This window comes from Pimephales promelas, chromosome 21 (genome assembly GCF_988280905.1).
Source record: "Pimephales promelas chromosome 21, fPimPro1.hap1.1, whole genome shotgun sequence".
NCBI classification, from domain to species: domain Eukaryota; kingdom Metazoa; phylum Chordata; class Actinopteri; order Cypriniformes; family Leuciscidae; genus Pimephales; species Pimephales promelas.
Genome location: NC_142789.1, coordinates 19,408,979 through 19,431,152, shown reverse-complemented (window position 1 = coordinate 19,431,152; position 22,174 = coordinate 19,408,979). Strand labels below are relative to the sequence as shown.

Genomic DNA, 22,174 nt, shown 5'->3' with positions numbered 1-22,174 from the left:
AAAATAAATGCTGTTCAAAACTTAAACACTAACAAATGTGTTCATAGGCATTTTATTTACAATATTTTTGAAGAGGTGCAACTTGGGTGATACTGCAGAACAGATTACATTATTTTCTCATCCCAGCCCCTTAATACATGATGTTAGAAAACGAAGGTGAATAAAACTAAGAAGAGAAAATGGTGAAGAAATTTAAGAAGAAAAAAAAAAAAATACAGGTAAACAAAGACGAGCAAAGCTTAAGGATTTTCCCTGAGAACACGGCTTTGTCATGCTAACATGTTACATTCAGAAGTCTGAGTAACTGCTAAAATAATTTGATAATCATTTCACAAGGTGAAAAGGTATAGATGGTTCCCAAGGGAATTTCATGTAGCATAACATTTATAATAGAATTGCTTCCACCTAAATGAAAAAGGGGGAGAAATATCTGTGACCTCCAACTCAGTCAAAACATTAAATAATAAGATCATAAAATGTTTTTCCTATAGCAGATCAAAGGTTAACGAGATGACCTGTTAAAATAATGTCGCTAATGCATACGACTCAAAATGAACACTGAGAGAGATGTTGCCTTGCAGTGCCTCTCCAACACACACACAAAAAAAGAAAAACAATTTCCGGCATACACAGTACACAACTGAAAACTTCCTGCCGCTGTAATGCATGATGACTAGTGCTATAACATGACCTCCAACACAATCATTACACCTGAGGCTGTCTTATGATTGCTTGCTCATACCTCCAACAATGGTTTTTTTTTTTTGCCCATTTTTGACAGCTTTAAGAAATCAACTGAAGAAAATAATTCTAAAACACCACTTGATGATGAAGAAATATTTACATTGACAAGAAAAATCTAAAAGGAATAATAAAACAGATCTTTCAGAATTTGAAAATAAAATAAATCTTATTTTAAAATAGTGTGGGTTGAATTACGTCTCAGAGTCCTTTTATATTCATAGTGGCAGTGGTAAGTAAATAAAGGTTGTGACATCGCTCATTTCTAGCTGTCAATCATCTCTGAGAGTTCTAAAAGAAGGTCATCCTCTCCCTTGCCCGAATCCAATTCCAAGTCATCCTCAAGCCGATCATCAGTAAATTCATCCAACAGGTCTTCAAAGTCATCCATCGATGAACTGGTAACAGCAGCAGCTCGACCAGAGGTGGTGCTGGACCGCCGATTGCGCTGCACACTGGGTGTTCTGATCACAGGGCTAGAGAAAAAAAAAAAAAAGAGTCTTAATTCATTTCTACTTCACCATTTTGTAATGATTTATATTTAATGGTAGTCTTCCATCAGCTGAAATGAGAATTTCTTATACCTTTGGGGGACTGCAACAGTCTCAGCTGATGTAGTACTGGCAGGCTCAAGGCAGCTAATAGGAATTTCCTCTGTGTTAGAGCAGGGCACCTGATGAGTGTCGAACTGAGAGGTTGGTGAAGCCACCTGAAAGAGTACAAAAAAAAAATGCTTACACTTATTATTTTTAACCAGCAGTGACAAAAGAATTGCTCAATTAAGTAAATAAACCCCACCTTAAGGCGCTTGTTGGGAATAACCAGGGAGGAAGGTGATTGACAGGCAGCGTTAAGAGGTTTCACTTCAGCAACAGCAGAGTTGACTTTTGCAGCTTTCCTCCTCTGGGCCGGCTTCATTACTGATGGCTTCACGTTCACCTTGGGCTTCACTGAAATGCAGACAAATGCAGCAAAGTGAGTGAAAACAAACATACACTTATTTTAGTTTATATTAGTACTGTTGTAAACATTACTGACTTCTCATATTTAAAACATGATCTCTATTATTTGTCCTATTTTTGTAGGAGTTATTTAAAAATGGAAATTGAGTTAGTTACACAATCAAATAAAGATAATGAATATAGCTCCTACCCTTTTTCTCCACAGTTTGCATAGATCCCTCAGCTAGCTGGACAGGAATGACCGGAGAGGTGGAGGGCTTTGGTGTGTTTGACGATGGAGTACTATCTCCAGACCGCTCGGGGGAGCTTTTCTGAGGCACTACAGCAGCAGGGAGCGGAGAGGGCTTGGGTTTGAGGGCGATCCTCGGTCTCACTGTGGTTTGAGGCTGGGCGGAGGATTCTGATGCTGACGGAGAGGCAGCAGGTGATGCGTCTTTCTGGTTGGTGGAGGTGACTTGCTCCTCCTGCAGCTTGCGGAGTCTCTTTTCACGCATGATCTCCTCAAACGTCTTCACTTTAACAGGCACACTGGAAGGTTCGCCTTTTCCATTTGTCTGCGAGTTAAACAGAGGAAATTATTTATAATCAGGAAACAATATCCTCTTGGGCTTGTTGTCTTGGAACGGTCTTACCTCTGTAGCAGGTTCCCGTTTCTTATCAGATGTGTCTGGTTTTGTCTGACCTACAGTGCTGACAGCAGCTAAAAAAAAAATTAGAAATTAAAAAATAAGAACACACTTCCTTGACAGTTTTCCACCATTTTAAATGCGTCTGACTTACCAGTGGCTTTATTAACACGCAGAATGCGCCTTTTTGGAGGTCCACTTGACTCTGCTTCACTAGAGGTTGGGGTCTTGTCGTCTGTGCCCTCTTGAAGTTGTGCTTGCATCCTTGCAGCCTTTTCCCGGCGTATTTCCTCCAGCGTTTTAACTCGTACCTCCACAGCTGGCACAGGGGCCTTGACTGCAGCTTCTGCAGAGCAAAGTCCTTCATTCCCCTCTGGACTTCTGGCAGTCATGTTCATTTCATGGACTTTTTTCTCCTGCATTTTTTTCTTTTCGTGAAGGATTTCAGAGAAAGTCTTAACTTGTGGTCCACCAGCTGCAGGTTTGACACTTTTCTTGGAAGGGTTCGACTCCTCCTTTGCTACTTCTTTTACAACACGCACAACTTTACTCGATTTGAGGCTTTTGGCTGCCTTCTCTTGCCGAATCTCCTCAAGGGTTTTTATCCGGATGTCTCCGGATGGTTTTGGCTCGATGTCGGAGCTGGGAAGGTCGGAGGTCAACCCAAGTCTTTCTCGCACTGGTTTCTGAGCTGAAAAAAAGTTAATAACGTAAATTGTGATTTTATTTTTATATCAGGATCACTGGCTATTACATGGCAGATACATATTAAACATTTAACAACATCATATCATAATTATAACAATGAAACAAACTTAATGTACAATGTACAAAATGAGTACAATTCTATAAAAGATTATTTAAATGTACTTGTGTTAAATTGTAAAATAAATTCTGGATCCATAAGTCCTTAAAACGTTTGTCCTGATAAAAAAAAAAATGCCATTTCATAACATTGGGCAGTCCATAAAAATATTTTACAGACAAGGTGGTACTTAAGTATTGACATTTCTGTCCTTCACCCTACAATGAATGCCCACGAATCAGTATAGTATGGCCTATCAGACTCCTTGTAAATACAACTTAGCCATGTCTCGATTTAAAAGGGGACACATCTTACGATAGCAAATAATTTGCTATTTTGACATTCTACCCATTTTGCTGGGCATTTCTCTAATATGTATTTGTTGATTAAGGGATTTATGTCCAAGGGTGGGATTTACGTAAATTGTGCAAGGGATACAAAATCTCGTACCTTTCGGTGGTAGAACGTCTGTGGAGGATTCAACTGTTCTACCGAGTCGTTCAGCAAGGCTTCGTTTCAAAGGCAGCTCTTCAGGACCATCTTCAATTAAATGACAATATCTGTCAGTTTTTGGCAGATGTATGTAAAAAGGGACCAAGGGTACATTAATGTATTTCAATTTTGAGCAAACCGTTTTCATAAACGTACCTCTTTTCAAAATTCTTTTCCCAAGTCTTTCTGAAATTTTTCTTTTTCCAGTTTCATTAAACGAATCTACAAAAGATTTTAAAATGGCTTTTATAAGAACAAATGGTTTGATGCTCTGAAAACCAAAAGTTTAAACACTTAGACTGCTTACCATTCTTGGCATTGTTTACTTCCAGACGTGAAAGAGACTGAATGTTTTCCTTTTCAATAGCAGTTCCATTGTTTTGGGCAGAGCTCTGCATGGTGGACTGCCCTGCAAACAAAAAAAAAAAGTGAAGATTAAGATCAGATATTGAACAACAGATCACTGGAAAGCAATAGAGGTGAGGGTTTATTTACCAGCTTTCTTCAGGTTGGCCATAAGTGCTTTCCTCAATCTGATCTCCTCCAGAGTCTGGATACCAAAATTCAGCGAATCATCTGCACGACAGACCGATAATAAAATAAAGCACTCAATGAATAATAGAAAATATGAACAAAACATGGAAACCATATCCACCTTTATATGTGATCAGTTTCCGGGGTGAGCCTCCGAGAGATTCATCTCCTTCCTCTGAGAATTGATCTGCAAACAATGAGCAATACGTCAAGAACAGGGACGCCACATTCCATTCTTGAAGGGCCACCTGAAAACCATAGCCAACCCTAATTAAACACACCTGAACCAGCTAATCAAAGATTAATTAAGGGTTGAAACTAACCTGAGTGGGAAATAACATAATTATAAGTTCTGAATAGTTTAATTTGATATTCGCTTGCCTGAAATTTAAGCTATGTTTACACAGAAACGATTCTGACGAGAAAACGCAAAAGTGGCATTGCGTTATCACTTTTTATTCTGAGTTTAGACGAGTGTTTTGGGTGGGAAATCCGCGTGCAAATGGTGACGCAAAAGTGTGTGAAATTCAATGTAGTATGCACTCCAGGTGGCTAGGAGTGCATACTACAACAACAAGTCCGTGCGCCTGCGTGCAACCTTCACTGTCAAGCAGACTTTTGCGTTTTTACCCTATGCCCGGAGCCGTGGCGGTGGACCCCACCTACTTTAAGTAAATAAACATTATTTATGTTCCATCTCTATACAGCATTATGACTCTGTAGGCATTATTGTCCGACTCGAAATGAACACCGTTACTGAGAGTTTCTGATATTATCATCATTCCGCAGAGGTGGGGGACTCGAGTCACATGACTTGACTCGAGTCTGACTCGAGTCTAGGGCTGCAACAACTAATCGATAAAATCGATTATAATCGATTATGAAAATCGTTGTCAACGAATGTCATTATCGATTAGTTGGTCTGATTACGTCACAGGGATTGTTTACATGGAACATGCGCTTCTTACATGCGCTTCATGAGGCGCACATGCAGTCTCTCTCCCTCGCCGCTCTACCCTGTCTCGCGCGCGCAACACGGACGGTTTGGAGCACATTATCTTCTGTCTCGCATGCGCGCTCTTGATTCAGTGAGTTTGAACTAATTTGCGGGCATCAGGAAACCGCTATCAATATGCAGCATACACAAAAATCATTCACCTTTCGGTAAATTCGCCGTTTTGAAACCAAGATAGGTGACCTACGTTAATCGTGTATACTTTATGAAGCCATACTATAGTATAATGTGAGATAGAAATGTATATTTAAGTCATTAAATTCAAGTTAACCTAAGCTTTTTTCCCTCCACTGCGGCTGTCAGTCATTCTCTATTCGGTGTTCAAACAGCGCGTCGCGTTACAACAGTTAACATGATGATCTTCTCTTTCCAAGATGATTCAATGTTATTATTATAATTGATCCGTAGATAAAGGTCTATGATGGTTTTTCTATCTTGCTTGACTTTTATTGCTGTAACTTAATCACTTTCTACTGAGTGTCTGTTAGATCACAACACTATAGTAGAGTCGGCGCAGTATAATTGTTCTTCACGTGCACAGTAGCCTAACTGAATTTTAAAACTGTCAAAAGAAAAGGCTTAATAAACTATTGCATAGATACTGTATAATACACAGTCGATATGTCTTTCTCTTTCCTTGGTGCTTTTAACTTTAATGCGGCGGACACTGAAGAGCTGCGCGCCGCCCTGTGACTCCGTGTTGCTTCAAGCGCATCATTCAGCGCTCGCGATGTGCATTTGCACTCTGTGCAGCTCTTTCATGATCATGTCATAATACTTTTGCGCAATGAAAGCTTATTAATAGCCTTTCTTGTTCTGTCCTATCTATTATATTTTTCTTCCTCACTAAACAGCTGTGCTTTACATTTAAAACAGCTGTGCATCTGATTTTTACGATGTTTTTCATGAATGTATAACAACAATACAAAGAGCAACACGTTTTAAGTTGGTGCTACACTTATTGTCTCTTATTTGTTCCCCACTAAGGAATGTTTTTTTTCACTAAATGTTTAGATTTTATAAAATTATTGTGCACTTGTGATATTTCTAGGCTAAGTTTTGCTGAGTTATCCACTAATCTAGTTTACAATAGCATTTTTGTCATATGTTATGGTCATATATATATTTTTTTATTTGTTGTTATTAAGTTATCTGTATTAAGTAGATTGTTTAACACACAAAAGAGTGTGGTTTTTAGGGTTTTATTTTGTTATAATAAAGAAAAAATGAAATATAATTTTTTATCCGATTAATCGATTAATCGAAAAAATAATCGTCCGATTAATCGATTATCAAAATAATCGTTAGTTGCAGCCCTACTCGAGTCACAATTTTCAGGACTTGTGACTTGCTTGATTAAAGTACAAAAATGACTTGACTTGACTTTGACTTGAGAACAAGTTACTTGAGACTTGACTTGACTTGAAGTGGAAGACTCGACAATGACTTGAACATATAATAAACAAACAGCAATACAGTTAATTAAAATATATATTTTGACGTCAGCATCAATATATCGGCATCTGTGCCTTTACGCTGCTCAATTCAAACCGCGCCAAACGGAAGTTCCGGGAGTCTCACGCATATTGATAGCGTCTCCCTGATGCCCGCAAATGAGTTAAAATCTCCCGGAATCTAGAGCGAGATACTGCGCGTATAACATAGCCTACATAGCGTGCGGCGTGTGCACGGCAGAGATATGGGAAGCCAAACAAACCAAAAGTGGGACGAGACAGCGGGGCTTTACAGAGCTCGTGCCGCGCAGACATGTCATCTGCACGGTTCAATGATCCGAGCCGCGCAGCCGATTCGTCAGCGCAGCGCGGACGTGTTTCCTAGCGACACTCAATAGTCAGCGCTGTACTGACCAATTTAAAGCAACGCAAACCATATGCTACATACTACATGCAAATAAATGTACAATAAAGAAACCCCTCCTTCCTTACAAAGAATTGTTCTCTACTGAAGTTTAGGAGTTAATTATGGAGAATTCCATAATTAAAACAATCATTTGTTAATATTTATGTAAATTTAATATATAATATACATAATATTATTTAATATGTAATATTTATTAAATATAAAATATGTTAATATAACATATTACCATTTTTATTTTATATTTATTTTAAACATATTTTAAATATGTTAATATAACATATATTAACCCCCGCCCCCCCTATTTTATTTTCAGATATTAATGTAGCACAGATATGCATATGATTAATATAGCAAATGTAAGATACATAATATATGTATAAAAGTTCATCTTTTCTGTGCAAAAATAAATATGTATCGAAAAAATTTACCTCTATTTATTTTAGTGTGACTTGACTTTACTTGAAACTTATCAGGACTTGACTTGACTTGCTTAGGGTGAACCCTTGACTTGACTTGACTTGCTTGATTTATCTGAACTGCGACTTGAGACTTGACTCGAGACTTGATGGTTAAGACTTGAGACTTGCTTGGACTTGACCATGTGTGACTTGTCCCCACCTCTGTCATTCCGTAAGATGAAATTGTCCTGAGAGACTGAGTGCGAGCTCATGAAGCTCCGCCCCCTGTGCTGGCAGCAGCAGCTTATTTGCATTTAAAGGGCACACAATCAAACATTTTCTGAGCCTCCAAAATGACAATTTAAACGTGCTGTAAAAAATGATCTGTTGGGTATTTTGAGCTGAAACTTCACATACACATTCTGGGGACATCAGAGACTTAAGCCCTGTTCACAACGCCAGCGACAAGATCCCATTCATTTCAATAACGTGCAGTCTGGCCATTTCCAACAGCATACGATTTCTTTTTAGCCTTAAAAGTCATTTATTCCCAGTCAAATTAAAACTATATAGTTGTATATATCACTTGTGATGGTTTTTTCTATAGAGCTGGTAAGTCCTGCCCCTTCTGCCAACCCCGCTGGACCTCTAGGTTGAAAATTTTAGACTTTGTGTGAGAGCACTTTGTGGACTACAACTCTTTCGACGCGTTTGATATACATCACCCCCACTAGCAAATGGATCCCGCTAAACATGCCTGTGTCTTTGGTGCACTTAACCGCCTTCTTTCAGGGAGAGGAAAAACTAGTTGAGCGCGGTGAAAACCGTAATTTGTGGAGGGAAAATGTGTTATGTGGCGACATCACATATGCAACGTGTAGTCTTTCTCGTTATGTATTTTCCACAACTGCTAGCCAAAGAATCATACAATATACTGTCAAAATTGTTACATGAGAAATTATATTAAAAAAAAAATTCACAGACAACAATTCTGTCAAATTGACACTGCAGGGCTGTTACCCTAGGTAGGGCTCAAAATCATTTACACTAAAATATTAACTGCACTAACTGCATTAAATAATGTTATGAGATAGATTTAAATATTTTTGAATACACAAATAAGAAACGTTGGAAAGAATGATACTTTTAAAGTCCCTGTAAAGGCAATTCTTAGTGAGCTTACCATCCTCATCATCATCATCCACGGGGTTGATGACCACAGGTGGATGGGTAGGGCTGGGGACATTCTCCTGGGTCTCAGTTCTAATGACCCCTCTAAGCTGTGGGTTAGTAGGGTTTGCAGTGGGCGCAGGGACTTGGTTGACTTGGTCCTCGTGTGGGGTCTCTTCTTTCTCCTTTACTTGACCTGAAAACAATGATAAAAAGCCCAATTTATTTATTTGAACTTTCAATTTTTATAAATGATTATAAAAAAACAGCAAAAACTGCCAAATACCTTTGTCTGGGGCAAAATAATTCCCATCAATGATGCGTGGCTTCTCATGATGAAAAGCACAGTGAGGTTTCTGGCAGCCAGCTGGCTGGTTCTCCCAATAGCATGCGATTACTTTGCGGTTTTTCTAAATAGGAAGTAACAGGGTGGATCATTTTTAAGGTCCCAAAATGAAAGGATCTCAAGCTTTAAGGGAGTATGCAAAAGGTCACAAACCTTTATTTCCATATGTCGAAACTTGCAGATGTTACGGAAGCACCTTTGCTCCTGCCACAGGTTGCAGACAGTCTCGCTACCCATGGCGGCCTCGCAGTGTCGAAAAGGACAGCTGTCACCCTACAAAGGCAAATTGCAGAACAAAACATTAAATTTGTATCAAATAAATTTTAATAATTAGCTTATTTAATAACATATATTACAATTATTTGTTAATTTGATATACAGTATACATTTTACATTTATTTGAAGATTGATTTTAAATTCACTTAAATCTTTTTTCAATCAATCATTTATTTATAGATCACTTTTAAAACTGTATGCATGAAAAGGAGCTGTACAAAGACATTATTAACATAAAATACAATACACAAATTAAAATTTGTTATAAAAATATGTTTGTTTAAAAGGTACAATATGCAAGATTTCACCTAAGCTCTTACAATAACAAAGGCGTATATTGATGACGTATATTCTGCATTAAGCGGAATTATGGATCTTGTCATAAAGTTGATGGATCTTTTATGGATGAGTGAATACATTGATGTTTTTAACATGACTGTAGTATGAAGCAGGGCGCGATTTCTAGACGTATACCAGCACCACACGCAATGCGAGTCCCGCGGATATAAAGGTATAAGGACATTTCATTCTACCGAACTACACGCAAGGGCTGGATTGATTCTCAAACAGGTCAGTTTATCAGACGAATGAAACTTAAGGCAACGCAGTGCTGTTTCACTTGCTCTAACAGTTTCACTATCACACTAAACGGCATTTGTGGGTGGAATGTTGTTAGTTAGGTTGTGTGTTGGCTGTATGAAACAGTAAGCTAGATCAACATTAGAATAACATACAGATCATATTCTAACTTTGTCATGTTGAACTACATAACATTGATTGGATTTATGTCCATTTGCTCACCTGTCTAATAAAGTACATGTAACACTCACGTCTCGGTCAAGTCAAAGTCAGTCGCGGACGTGGAGCTCTCGGCATCTCAAAAGATGTTGATCTTCGTTTTAGTCCTCTTTTTGTCTCAAAGTCTACTTGCCATGGTCCATAATGTTTAAACAAAACAACAGCACGAGCGTCCTTCTAGGTATAACCGACTCAGTCAACGTCTGTTACCATGGTTACTAAGGCAGTACGAGGTCAAACCTGGCGGAAACCGGGGGTAACGCAGATATGACGCCATTGACTGGTGACTCCTCACCCCTGCTCACATGTCCCGTTTCCTTGGTTAAAAATCGTGATTTACAAATGATTGCATTTGGGATACTGTAAGTAATCAACTAAACAAAATATATAACATTAGCCTAGTGTTGTTTGGATATTTTACTGCAAAAATCCTGCATATTGTACCTTTAAGTAAGGGATAATGTACATTATCCCCCTTATTACATAGCTACAACTTGCTACAAGTAAATAATTAGACACGAAATATTGATCAAAGTCTAAAAATTTTATTAGCTCTTTAAATGAGTATCGCGCAGCTGACTTCAGTAACAGTAACAGAAAAGTTTTTCCTTTACGACAAAGTTGTCAAATCGATCCCGTTCACACGTATCCATGACAAAAACACTGCATTATGGATGCCAGACCAGTAATTGGCAAAGTCATTTTGTAAACACTGTGTTAATGGACTGAACACATGCATGCGCATGACAAAACCATTTTTACAAATTCACATTTTTCAAGGAGATGATAAAGATATATTTTTCTCAAAAACTTGCACTTTAAAATCCGATTTTAAAAGCTTGCATTTCCAGGCATCAAAAAATGTTTTTGGCCTTCGAATGAATGGCCAAAACACATATAACGTTTGTTCTTTTTTTAAGTTGAAAACAGTGTCAGGTGTGTATCTCTACACTTCATTTTACCTTAGTACAAGTGGAATAGTAGAAGAAGTAGCAGTCATCTCCTTGCATGGTCATTCTGGCACAAGTTTGTACTCTTCCAAGTGAGGATCTCTTCGCTGATGCTGGAATCTCGTTCCGGATGTCTGCGACAGGGTCCACGTGAATCTCCCTATTTAGAGTGTTACAAGCCAATTCATCCTCCTGTTGATCCTTTCACATTTTTCACTTTCACATTCTGTCCTGAATGACGCAAAATGGAGGCCAATATTTAAATACTGATGAGAGAAAGCATTGCAAGAACTTTGTTCACCTGCAGTGGCTGAGACGTTCCCTGGTGATCTCAAGCGCTTCTTGAAGGGTCGCTCCGCACTGTGTTGATCCTGAAGGAATACTTGACTGATGAGTAAAGACTGAACAGGGGAAGAGGGGGCAACTTTTGCCTCTTAGAGACCTGTTCCCATCAGACTGCTGTGATAAAATTGGCAGATGGTGGAAAATGTCCGTTTTGTGGGGTTTTTTTTTTCCGTCTCTCCAATATTGTTGATAATTGAGTGGTGAAGGGGTTTGGGGGAATTAAAAAAAATCGTCAAGCTAGATGTTGTCAAAAAGAATAGCCGAGGGCAAAGATGGGACTGGATATCTTGGAAAGGAGAAAAAAAGGAGGGATATCTTCTACGTCTCCTGAAGCCAGGTGGAAAATTTACAGGGGGTAGACTGGAACTTTTTTTTTATTTTTATGTAAAAAATGCCCAATAGGGGAAAAACAAAAACCTATGGTGAGAAAAAAAAGAAAGAAGAAAAAGCAGCAATCTTCAGGGAAGCCAATTGATTATCCAAATCCAGTTGTCCTCTGGAATGAAGGACAAGATCTTGCATAACCTACATTTCAAAAAGACAAAAACACTCCCTATGCGCTGAATAATTGGTTATTTGAAAAATGACAGGGACACATTATATATTACATTGAAAATATTTTCATGGGAGACATGTTTTTGAATTCATAGAACATGAAATTGGACACAATAAACTGTGATAATGCATACAAACAATTCTAAATACGAAATTGTCTTGATAATTTAAGTAACACATTTTGGCTATTGCCTTTGTTTTTTTCTATCACGTTAAATCACAATTGTCACGTTTTAAAATTGGTAACGTTATTATACAAATTCATATTTCGCAGATTTTGTGTCTGCACCTGTAAATTCAGAGTGCGTCTTACAAAATCAGCGTTTGTGAATAACGTTACAAATTTAAGCCACATTTTAACAGATAAATAATTAAACAAATAGGTATAACTAACTAGTATAATATCTAGTATAACTAAAATACTGATCATAAAAACATGAAACAAAAGTAACGTTACATAAGAAATTGCGTGTTAGTTTCCATGAACACACTTTTGCAATCGTTCGATTAAAATGTGGTAACGTTAATTGTTAAATAAATTCAGATTTAAATCCACTGGTCAAAACAATAGTTTTATCATTCGTCGTGTTAGGCCTAAAGTTAGGTGCCCTTTGTTTAGCCTAAGTTAAATCCGTTTTCTAGGCTGTCAGATGAGAAACACCGACACAAACAACGTGTAAACAACAAGTAATTTGTATATTTTACGCCCTGTGTTAAGAGCTGTGTAACGTAAGTTAACGTTACGTGAAAATAACAGAGTATTGTAGACTATTGGCTTTCGAATAGCATGTTGCTAACTTTAGGTAACATGCCATGGTATTAACTTTAGAACGACTAGCTACTACTACAGTAAATGAATCAACAAATAAAACGTTCAATCACAAATAAAGCGTTCACAATTACCAGTTTATACCGACTGGAATTAAGTACGATCGGTTTGGTGCATGTAGAATGGTCGACGCTCCCGGACTGGAGAGTTATTCCTTTACGACTTCACAAGGAAACAAAATGGCGCCAGTCTGTACAGGCAGGAAAGTGCTTGCGTCAGTGTGACGGACGTCGACGACTTTATTTATTTTCTGTGGAACACAAATGTGCAATGAAAATGATGCAGCGAGGAGATCCAGTCAGATGATTAAGTCTAATTTTATTTCTTAACAGCAGACAATAAATGAAGAGTAAAATTAATTCCAATATCCACTGAATTAATCCATGTTCTCATTCTGTTTACACCAAATTCTGACTCTACCATCTGAACGTCTCAAAAGAAATCAAGATTCATCAGACCAGGCAACATTTCTCCAGTTTTCAAGTGTTCAATTTTAGTGTGGACTTGCAAATTGTAGCTTCTTTTTTCTATTTGTAGTGGAGATGAGTGGTACCCGGTAGGGTCTTCATCTGTTGGAGCCCATTAGGTTGTGTGTGTTGTGGCTTCAGGGCAATCTTGACTTGCTACTGCAGTCAGGTTAGCTAGAATAGTCACTATACTGTGGGATTTTTATTGTTACAATGTTGCTCACTTAGTAATAGCCTACATCATTTTAATGATACCAACAACAAATTGTAGCCTATAATAAAATCAGTAAATCAGTCTCATTTTAAAGCAGAAAGTTACCATGAAATCAAAATTGACTGTTCTTATTTTGAAATATTGCAGTATTTATTATAAATCTGTACACAGTCATATAAAAAAAAGAATGTGCCCTGTGCTCTCTTAATCTATAATCCTCTACTTCCCCTCTTGCAGCATCTCTTCTTGTCTTTGATGATACTGTGAAAGCAGGCAACCTGTCACTCACATGAGATCACAGCAATAGCAAACAGCAAAACCATCCAACAATTCCAGATGGACAATTCAATACACATCACAATAGGGAATAAACTACTATCGCAACTTCCATTTCATGCTGACTTAAAAAAAACATGTATAGCAGGCTGTAACTAGGTATCCTGCATGCTAATAGAGATTTTAAAACTTGTGCCGAGTCGTCTTTCCATCCATGTTTTTACATTAAATCAGCAAGTTACCCTTAAGGCAATGCCAGAGAGTTAGGAGACTTGTAATTCCTAATGTAATGAAAATGATAATCTGTGATGGTCGTATTGCTCCAGAATGATTTAAAACGGCAGGGATGCACCACGTGATATTTGTCATTCCTCCAGTACAGCTATAAAATGAGTTAAGAGAATTCATTCTGTGATAAAGTCCATCTGATCTATCTGTACAGAACTGACTTCCCAGTGCTGTAAGAGAGCTGAGAGTTTTCACACATGTTGGCGGTGAAGAGCCCTTCCCAACTGTTGCAACAGTGTTGTTGGGAGTGCTGGTGCTTGTAGCCATGGAAGCTCCTGTTGCAAATAAATATATTTCAGAATCTGATCATAAATAACCATTAAAAAAATCTATCTATTTATGAAAAGCTCACCAAGTATTAACCATTTCTTCAGGTTGTTAACTAAAGGATAATTGCCTTGTCCACAGAAATTTCCAGAAAAGTCATCCAGGTCGAGAGCCCACACAAACGCACCTCCAAAGCTATGTTCCTGTAAGTATTTTATCTTAACAAAACAAGACAGTGCTGTTATTTGTCGTGTAAAATAATCTTTAAGTTTAGACATGACTTAATTGAAATTTACCTTAATCTCAAAGCTCCTCAGATTGTCAAATCCCACCCAGTCACTGCCTTTAACAGAAAAAGGAACTTTCTGGTCTTCAATCCACTGTACTACGCCACCATTCAGGAAAAGACATATCTTGAAAAAGAAAATATTCCTTAACTTGATATCACTGACAAGTATTTGCAAGCCGTTAGTTTCTGTCCAGACATGATGTTTCCATTATTTCAAAGTAAGACCAGAAGCCCATCTCTTGTGTATAAGGTCCAGGAGAAGCAAAGTTATTGGTCGGAGCTCCAACTCCATTCTGAGAGGAGGTGAGGATGAAGGAACGTCCATATGTGGCAAACCCCATCAACAACTTCTTGGCTGGAGCTCCCTGAAATCTCCAGTATTGTAGGGCAAAATCCTGCATGAAAGATGAAATGCAAACTGCATACCAAATTAAAGTTATTCACTGTCTTGAAACCCATGTGCTCAATATCAGTCACTGTGCTTACGGTGTTTGAGTTAATATTTTCCTCGTCATGGACAGCACTGTACAAAGGACTGTGATGTCTCACAATGCCATCTTTAAACGTATGAAAGTCAAACGTCTTGACATTAATAAAGTCCAAATACCTAGAAAAAGATGGTTCCACATTTTTAAACTGTTTTCAACTGCCATGTTAAAATGATCACAACAAAGGATAGACAATGAATGACATGTTGTTCTTACTTTGAGATCTCTTGAACATTATAGCTCCTTTCAATGACTTCTTTCTGCGCTGAAACAGTTGCTGTTAGAATCAGTCTCGCATCTTTGTGTGACTGGCCTTCAGCTAGAAATGCCTCCAGAAGTTCCTAAAGTTTCACCAAAGTTTTTTATTCAAAGGGTTTTATTTAGTCCTTTAGCAAGTATTTTGGTTTGTTTTAAAGCATAATCCTCAATACATTAGGTAAGATTTAAAAAAGCCATTTGCCAATAAATTGCCCAATTACGGTTTGACTTCCATCCTTCCATCCTTGTTTTTTAAAGAAAATACTAATACTTTTATTTAACAAGGATGTAGTTAAATAAATACAAAAGCTTTAAACATTCTATTCATCCAATACCCCCCCCCCCTTCAAAATCAGTTTAAAAAAAATGTACTGACCCCAAATGTTTGTACAGTATAGTAAATTGATGCACCACTAACATTTTACACGAATAAGGTGTCTCTCTGACCTCTTACGATCCATTGGAAAACTCTTGCAACCCCATTTGAAAACATATTATTACACTGAAAAACCTAATAAGTTGATTTAACTCAATTGATTTGAGTAAACTCGTTCCCTCAATTTAATTGAGTAATGGGGTCTCCCAAAACTTGCATATTTAAGTTTACTTAACTTGGTAGTTATGTAGACTTGACTTAAATTGTTTAGTTCACCAAACTTGACGATTATTTAATACACTTAAACAATAAAGTTCACTTAACTTAGTGTTAATATCAATTGTACTTGTATATTTAAGTAAACTTAACATGAAAATGTTACTGTAATATTATTTTAAAATATTAAAGCTATTATTTTTGACTGTAAGCTGTATGCACACTGCACTTACATAAAACAATGAACAACATATTGATCTTTTGAGTCTTTATTGACCAATTTCAAATGGAAATGAGTCTCACACTGTACATAACTTTAAATGTGGCAACAGTATCTAACATTAAGTAGTGCAATATCAATTGTACAACTCTGATCACTTACAAAATACACTTAAGTCTCAGATTTTTGTAAATGTACTGAACATTTACACGTAATGTACATTCTTTTAACATTTTACTGGTTTAAGCTTTATGCAATCACAGCAAAATAAGTAAAGCATACTGACCATAGTCACTGTCTTTGACCAAATATTTGCACAATATTACAGTACAAACTATACTGTAATTGAACACACTGTAGAGGTATTGTTACCAACCATGGTACTGTACTAAACTGACTAATGCACATTAATTATAGAGCATTTCACAATTTAAACCATTTTCCCTCACAAAACATTGTCAGAAATATTAAAGTCTCAAAGTGGCATTTTTGTTTAAACAAATATTTTCTGGGTCACAAAACTGAAGAGGTAGTAAAAATGGTACCAATACATGGTATATATATATCCTGCAAATCATTTGTAGAACATTCTCAGAGTGGTGTTAAAGTCTCAAAGTGAAGTTTTTTTTTTTTTTTTTTTTTTACAAAAAGCTGGTTTGCCAGAGACTGCAATTTAGACTTGAGAGAATATTGTCCCATTGACATTAACACAGGCTGGATGAAATCAAACGTGTTGCCAAGTGATTTGGGGTAATTCAGTTCAAGTTCGTAGATCAGACCGAAGAGGAGACACATACGTAGCCTGTGGGAGGTCCTGCATTTTATTATTCCAGTCGTAGAAGTTCAATACAAGGAATTGGGGGGCTGAAGGTCAGTGTCCTCAAATAAGATGCCCACTGGCACATTAAGGATGGAGTTGCGATGATCAGACACCTAGTGTAAAAACAGACATAAATAGAGTATTACGATCAGGAATCAAATGTTTATAAATTGATGTTTATCAGAACGTGCACTAGATTTATTAAAAACACACATAGCACTAACCTTTATCCCAAATTATATGGACAAGTACGCATTTGACTTTATGAAAATGTACGTTTCCAGCAAAGACAATAGTTTTTTTTTTTTAAGTATGCAGAATAAATTACATTTATTAATTTGAAGAACTGGCTACATTTGTATTTTAAAGGAATAGTTCACCCAAACATGATAATGCACTCACTCTCAGGCCATTAAATATATAGAGTTGTTTTTTTTTTTTATCTGAAAAGATTTGGAGAACTGTAGCATCACATCACTTGCTCCCAAATTGATCCTCTGTAGCGAATGGGTGTTGTAAGTAAGAGTCGAAAGAGCAAACGTGTGGATTAATTGTGGATTATTGTGATGTTTTTATCAGCTGTTTGAACAAGTTTGAGCATCTGTTTGCTAAAGAGGATCAATTTGTGAGCTGGTGATGTAATGCTGAAGTTCTCCAAATCTTTTCAGATGAAGAAACAAACTCTTCTTCATCTTGAATAATCTAAAGGTGAAAACATTTCCTGCAAATTTAATTTTTTCGGGAAACTATTGCTTTAAAATCAACATGATTTTCAAATGCTTGACAAATGCTTAGACTAATGGGAGCACAGGTGGTTGTTTTAATGTTAACACGTGAAGAACAGATGCACTTACTAAACATGACTTGAAGAAAGAGTCACCATCATCTCCAAGCATGATAGGTAGTCCTTGAATCACAAGGGTTAGGACCTCCGTTGGCTGGGCTAACTTTGGAGGAAAACACAAAATTCCATTAATGCCAACAACTAATCAATATATTTGAAGAACTTTTGTAAGAATATACGATTAAATGAATGCTCTTAAATATATAGATATAGTTCCCCCAAAATGAAATTTCTGTCATCATTTAGTCGCCCTCAAGTTATTCCAAACCTGTACATTTCTTTGCTCAGTTGAATACAAAGGAAGAATACATTTTAAAAAATGTTTGTAACCAAGCAGTTTTGGGCCAACATTGCAAAAATAACAATACTAAGAACACCAATTGTACCCAAAATTGTTCAATTACAAACATTCTTCAAAATATCTTCCTTTGTGTTCAGCGTTAACAAAGAAATGTATACAGGTTTGGAACAACTTGAGGGTGAGTAAAAGTTATCCTTTAAGTTATCTTAAATAAGACAAAACCTTGTTTATTATTATTAACCATTACGAACCTTTATTTGATTCAAAAAGTTAGCCAAGTAACCGTTACTGACCAGGAGTCCCCCTTTTGGCTTAAAAAAGGTCCATGAACCGTGGACTATATCTATCAAGGTTCTCGTAGAAATCCTGCTTTAGGTTTTTGCCAGCAATTCTGTTGAACAGGGGAGATAAGAGCAGATCACATAATCACATTAGCGTGCACATTGAAATGCTTTATAATTAGGAAACAAATGTAGAGGCTAAGAAATATTTTTAACACGTTAAAGGAATAGACCACTCAAAAATGAAAATGATCATAGCCTATTCATGCTCAAACAGTTGTGTGCATGGCTTTCTTTGTTCTGCTGAAAACGAAAAGTAATATTTTTAATGTTTGTAACCAAAAGTTGCTAGTTCGCATTGACTTCTATAGTATCTTCCATATGACTAAATCGCTGTAATTATTGGTGACAAGCGTGACGTTAATTTTACAATCTACGAACTATTCGTTCTAGACTCGTTGCTATAGTAACAAATGTTCTTACAACTTGTGATAGATACTTTACGTTTTACAAGTCAAAATCAGAAATGTATCATGAAAATATTTGCAAGTTACTGGTAAAACTGACCTTTGCCCGGGAAAAATAACCCACATGGTCTGTGCATTGCTGCCATGTTCTTTCTTGCACAGAAAAAAAGATCGTCGAATATGTAGCTATCTCACTAGTAAAATAAGAAAATAAGCAGTTGACATTTCAATAATCATACTATCACAAAGTCATGAAGAAAATACTGTTAATTAATGTCGAGATTGTCAAAAGATTGACCAGAAAAAAACATCACAAAGTTGACTGGTCTCAAATAACGTTAACGTTAGTTAACTATGTTCTTTTGCCGAGAAATACACGATTACACAATTAAACTAATAAATTAAAGAATCGTTTGATATCGCAGTTATCATATCATCACATAAAACGTGTTGGAAAAGTTTGACCAGGAACTAATTAACGTTATGGCTGCGTTCTCTTTTATTAACCGTGCAAGGATTTAAATAAACATATTTCTGAGTTAAAAAGTCATACAAAATAACTTTATATCTTAATAATTGTACTTACCGAGAATGTTACACAAAGAATAACTCCCGTCCCGTCTTCACATTTGAACTGGTGTGGTGTCAGCAACTGACGAGACGATGCGAAAATCACCAATTTTGTAATCCACCAATCAGCGCATTAGTTCTCTTGTTGCCATGCAGAACTGCTTGCGTGACAAATCGCATCAGAGGAAGATCAGAGAGAGACGTTTTAAACCTTTGAAATGAATTTGATTTAACGTTCAACATAATGTGTCGTCGCTGTATTTCTGTTATTTTTTTATTTTTTTTATTGAGACTTGGTTGTTGGCTGATGTGAGGAACTCTTTCATGCATTTTGACACGTGGCAAATATGTGCACGTGAAATGTATGAAAATTGTGCAACCCCCAGTATTACAAAAGCACTTGAATATGGGCAATAAAGTTTATTTGTCAAGTTTAAAGTATCAGTTTTTTTTTTAAATAAACATCAGTTTATTTCCATTACGATCAATAATTGTAAAATGAAAGCCATTTGTTTACTGGTAAAATAAGAATGACACCTTGAAAGAAAGCATGAATGAATGTATCATCATTTCACAGTTAAGACATTTTTGAAAATGACCTTTTGTAAGGTTTAATCATTATTTTGAGTTCACAGCACTTGAAATCTTAAGTTTTCGTATTTTGAAGGTAAATAAGTTATTTGAACTTATATTTTTGAGTGACAGGGCCAAAATGCAAAATTTTAAGTAATGTTTAGTCAAGTACACTTGATTGTTTAAGTAAAGACAACATTAGGGTTTACAGTGTAGTTTTAACCTTGCACAGAAGAGTGAATTTCAACTTATCTTCCGGACGCGTCTCTGGAGTGCCCTTGTGTTCCCAGTCCAAATCCAGCCCATCAAAGTTATACTTCCTCAGAAATTCTATAGAAGACTTGATGAATGTCTGACGGTTTGTCCAGTTGGACAACATATTGGAGAATCTGGTGTGAAGATGAAAATGTGTGGCTACTTATTTAACTGGTGATGTGGCTTACAAATATTCAGATTAATTGCTAACTGTCCTTTTGAATGAAAATTAAAAATATTTTTGTTAAAAAAAGAAAGCTTTTACATAAAAATGGTATGTTACCAGTAGAGGGCAACTTTTACTCAGAAACACAGAAGGAACACTTACTGTCTTGAATCTTGGTCTCTGACAGACAACAAGGTTTTCAACTGAGGATTTCTTTAGAAATGAAACAAACATTTTATGAGTCTTTGTCACATAGCAGAACATTTGACAAATCAAATATGAACACGACTAGAAACAGTGGCATGAGCTACAAACATACTTGTTCTTAAGTGCATTGAAGGTCGAATAAAGGGGCACATCATTCCCCTCACTTGCAGCTATGTTGTTGGCATAGTTTATAATAGCAAATGCATAGATCAAATGAGTACACAAGTTCGGGTCCACATTCTCGGGAAGGTATCTAGCAGTTCCTGCTCTGTACTGAGACCAGTTTGGGAAGTAACACACCAGTCTTGAACAGGTTACTGAAAAAACGAGTATAAAGATACATTATGTTAGCAGTAATTCTTTGGTGAATTGGATTAAATCGAATGAATGAATGAATTTGGTGAATCGCAGTGGATTAAAAATCTCCTTACCGAACTGAAAGAGCAAATTCAGGCCTGACAATGGAATAAGATCATTAGTAGGCCTAGATGCTTTTACATGTGATAAATATTTTAAGAAATATATTTAAAGACAAAAATACCTGTTAAATGTGTTATTCCCCTGTTCATTTTGTTGCTGCAACATGTACCTTTAGTTTTAAGTGATGGTCGAACTTCGCATGAAGGAATGGGGAGAAATACGGGGAGGGTTTAACACATGCATAACATTTTGTTTTTCTTTGACACACACAATGAGATTTGGTGTATCTCTCATGGTGGAATCATGGTGTGTATTTCCATTCCCCTGAGGCTGTTCACAATAGATTGAAATGGAATGCTATTCAAAACACTTGAGAATACAATGAAATCTTTGTGCAACTTTATTGACCTGAGATTGTGAGGAAAAATGCGAATGCATAAATATTACAAATGGCCAACATTTGATAGTAACCTAAATAAAACAGTGCTAATTAAATCTCTACACATTAAACACCATAACAAACACCATATACGGTCTTATCTTATCTTGTTACTGTACTTGTTACTGTACCTTATCTTAAAAAACAGATCCTAAGTGACCTATTTTTAAGTTCTGACCTCAAGCTCTGTACCATTATTACTTTTACTGAAACTAGAAACTATGTAACTAAACTGGAGTATCGTTGCTTAAGTCACAGAATTTGTCATTGCAAACATGATATGTTTCAGGCCAGTGGAAATGTGCCATGTGGATATGAAGATGTATCACATTATCGCCAACAGCCGTAGGATGAACTGACACATTGCTTCTGTGATCATACAAGACAAGAGCACTAGGCTTGATGTCTATCAGCAACTTCTTGCTAATATTTAGGATAGTATGTACTATTGTTCTATTTTTGAGCACAGCAATAAAAATTAAGAACAAAATAACTTGACATCCCAGCTAGGGAATATGTTCTAAGAATGTTTTGCTAATGTTCAAATTAACTTGAAACTCTATTTCTGAATCTTCTCTGGATGTTCAAATTCTCCAGTTATGTATTGGTATAAAGAGAACATTTCAATTGATAATTTAGCAAATATTAAAGTTACAATTGATTTTTCTCGGTAATCTCAAAAATGTTGGATAAACATCCAACTGAAACTTTTCAGAAAACTATATGTATAAATAACGTTGTTGTGCTAA

General features: G+C 36.5%; 2 protein-coding genes and 1 long non-coding RNA gene across 8 annotated transcripts; all 3 read right to left on the bottom strand.

Moving 5' to 3' along the window:
- Positions 1 to 36: 36 nt before the first annotated feature.
- On the bottom strand, positions 37 to 12,934 carry zc3h11a (zinc finger CCCH-type containing 11A). 3 transcript variants are annotated; one of them, XM_039694650.2, is made up of 17 exons: positions 12,798 to 12,934; positions 11,296 to 11,365; positions 11,007 to 11,154; positions 9,124 to 9,243; positions 8,911 to 9,034; positions 8,638 to 8,820; positions 4,282 to 4,347; positions 4,122 to 4,202; positions 3,934 to 4,035; positions 3,783 to 3,848; positions 3,585 to 3,674; positions 2,484 to 3,020; positions 2,336 to 2,403; positions 1,894 to 2,257; positions 1,540 to 1,691; positions 1,326 to 1,450; positions 37 to 1,217 (listed from the first exon to the last, which is right to left on the bottom strand). In XM_039694650.2, exons 3-17 carry the CDS (start codon positions 11,058 to 11,060, stop codon positions 1,007 to 1,009), a joined length of 2,343 nt encoding a protein of 780 aa, XP_039550584.2. In that variant the 5' UTR covers positions 11,061 to 11,154; positions 11,296 to 11,365; positions 12,798 to 12,934; the 3' UTR covers positions 37 to 1,006. The 3 variants fall into 3 exon arrangements, with proteins under 3 accessions (XP_039550584.2, XP_088981090.1, XP_088981089.1); XM_089124964.1 differs by having other exon boundaries at positions 11,296 to 11,756; positions 12,798 to 12,923; XM_089124963.1 differs by having other exon boundaries at positions 11,296 to 11,835; positions 12,798 to 12,922.
- ovgp1 (oviductal glycoprotein 1) lies at positions 11,704 to 21,174 on the bottom strand. The gene is made up of 11 exons (XM_089124972.1): positions 21,108 to 21,174; positions 20,998 to 21,021; positions 20,679 to 20,883; positions 20,522 to 20,572; positions 20,162 to 20,327; positions 15,229 to 15,353; positions 15,011 to 15,131; positions 14,739 to 14,919; positions 14,532 to 14,650; positions 14,321 to 14,453; positions 11,704 to 14,243 (listed from the first exon to the last, which is right to left on the bottom strand). The coding sequence occupies exons 1-11, from the start codon at positions 21,133 to 21,135 to the stop codon at positions 13,906 to 13,908; spliced, it is 1,491 nt and encodes a 496-aa protein (XP_088981098.1). The 5' UTR covers positions 21,136 to 21,174; the 3' UTR covers positions 11,704 to 13,905.
- Positions 16,116 to 20,126, bottom strand: LOC148970449 (uncharacterized). Of its 4 annotated transcripts, XR_016148437.1 has the most exons (5): positions 19,382 to 20,126; positions 18,896 to 18,989; positions 18,299 to 18,438; positions 17,757 to 17,849; positions 16,116 to 17,015 (listed from the first exon to the last, which is right to left on the bottom strand). It is a non-coding gene; the product is annotated as an uncharacterized LOC148970449 (long non-coding RNA). The 4 variants fall into 4 exon arrangements; XR_016148436.1 differs by having other exon boundaries at positions 18,896 to 20,115; XR_016148438.1 differs by lacking the exon at positions 18,896 to 18,989 and having other exon boundaries at positions 19,382 to 20,115.
- Positions 21,175 to 22,174: the final 1,000 nt, after the last annotated feature.

Coding starts and splice junctions, on each gene's coding strand:
- zc3h11a (XM_039694650.2), bottom strand. CDS start 11,060: ATGACCATGCAAGGAGATGACTGCTACTTCTTCTACTATTCCACTTGT. Junction 8,821..8,910: donor TTATTTTGCCCCAGACAAAG/GTATTTGGCAGT, acceptor CATTGTTTTCAG/GTCAAGTAAAGGAGAAAGAA. Junction 1,218..1,325: donor ACTGTTGCAGTCCCCCAAAG/GTATAAGAAATT, acceptor TTTTTTCTCTAG/CCCTGTGATCAGAACACCCA.
- ovgp1 (XM_089124972.1), bottom strand. CDS start 21,135: ATGAACAGGGGAATAACACATTTAACAG. Junction 15,354..20,161: donor AATTCACTCTTCTGTGCAAG/GTTAAAACTACA, acceptor GTGAAACTTTAG/GAACTTCTGGAGGCATTTCT. Junction 14,454..14,531: donor TGAGGAGCTTTGAGATTAAG/GTAAATTTCAAT, acceptor TGTTTTGTTAAG/ATAAAATACTTACAGGAACA.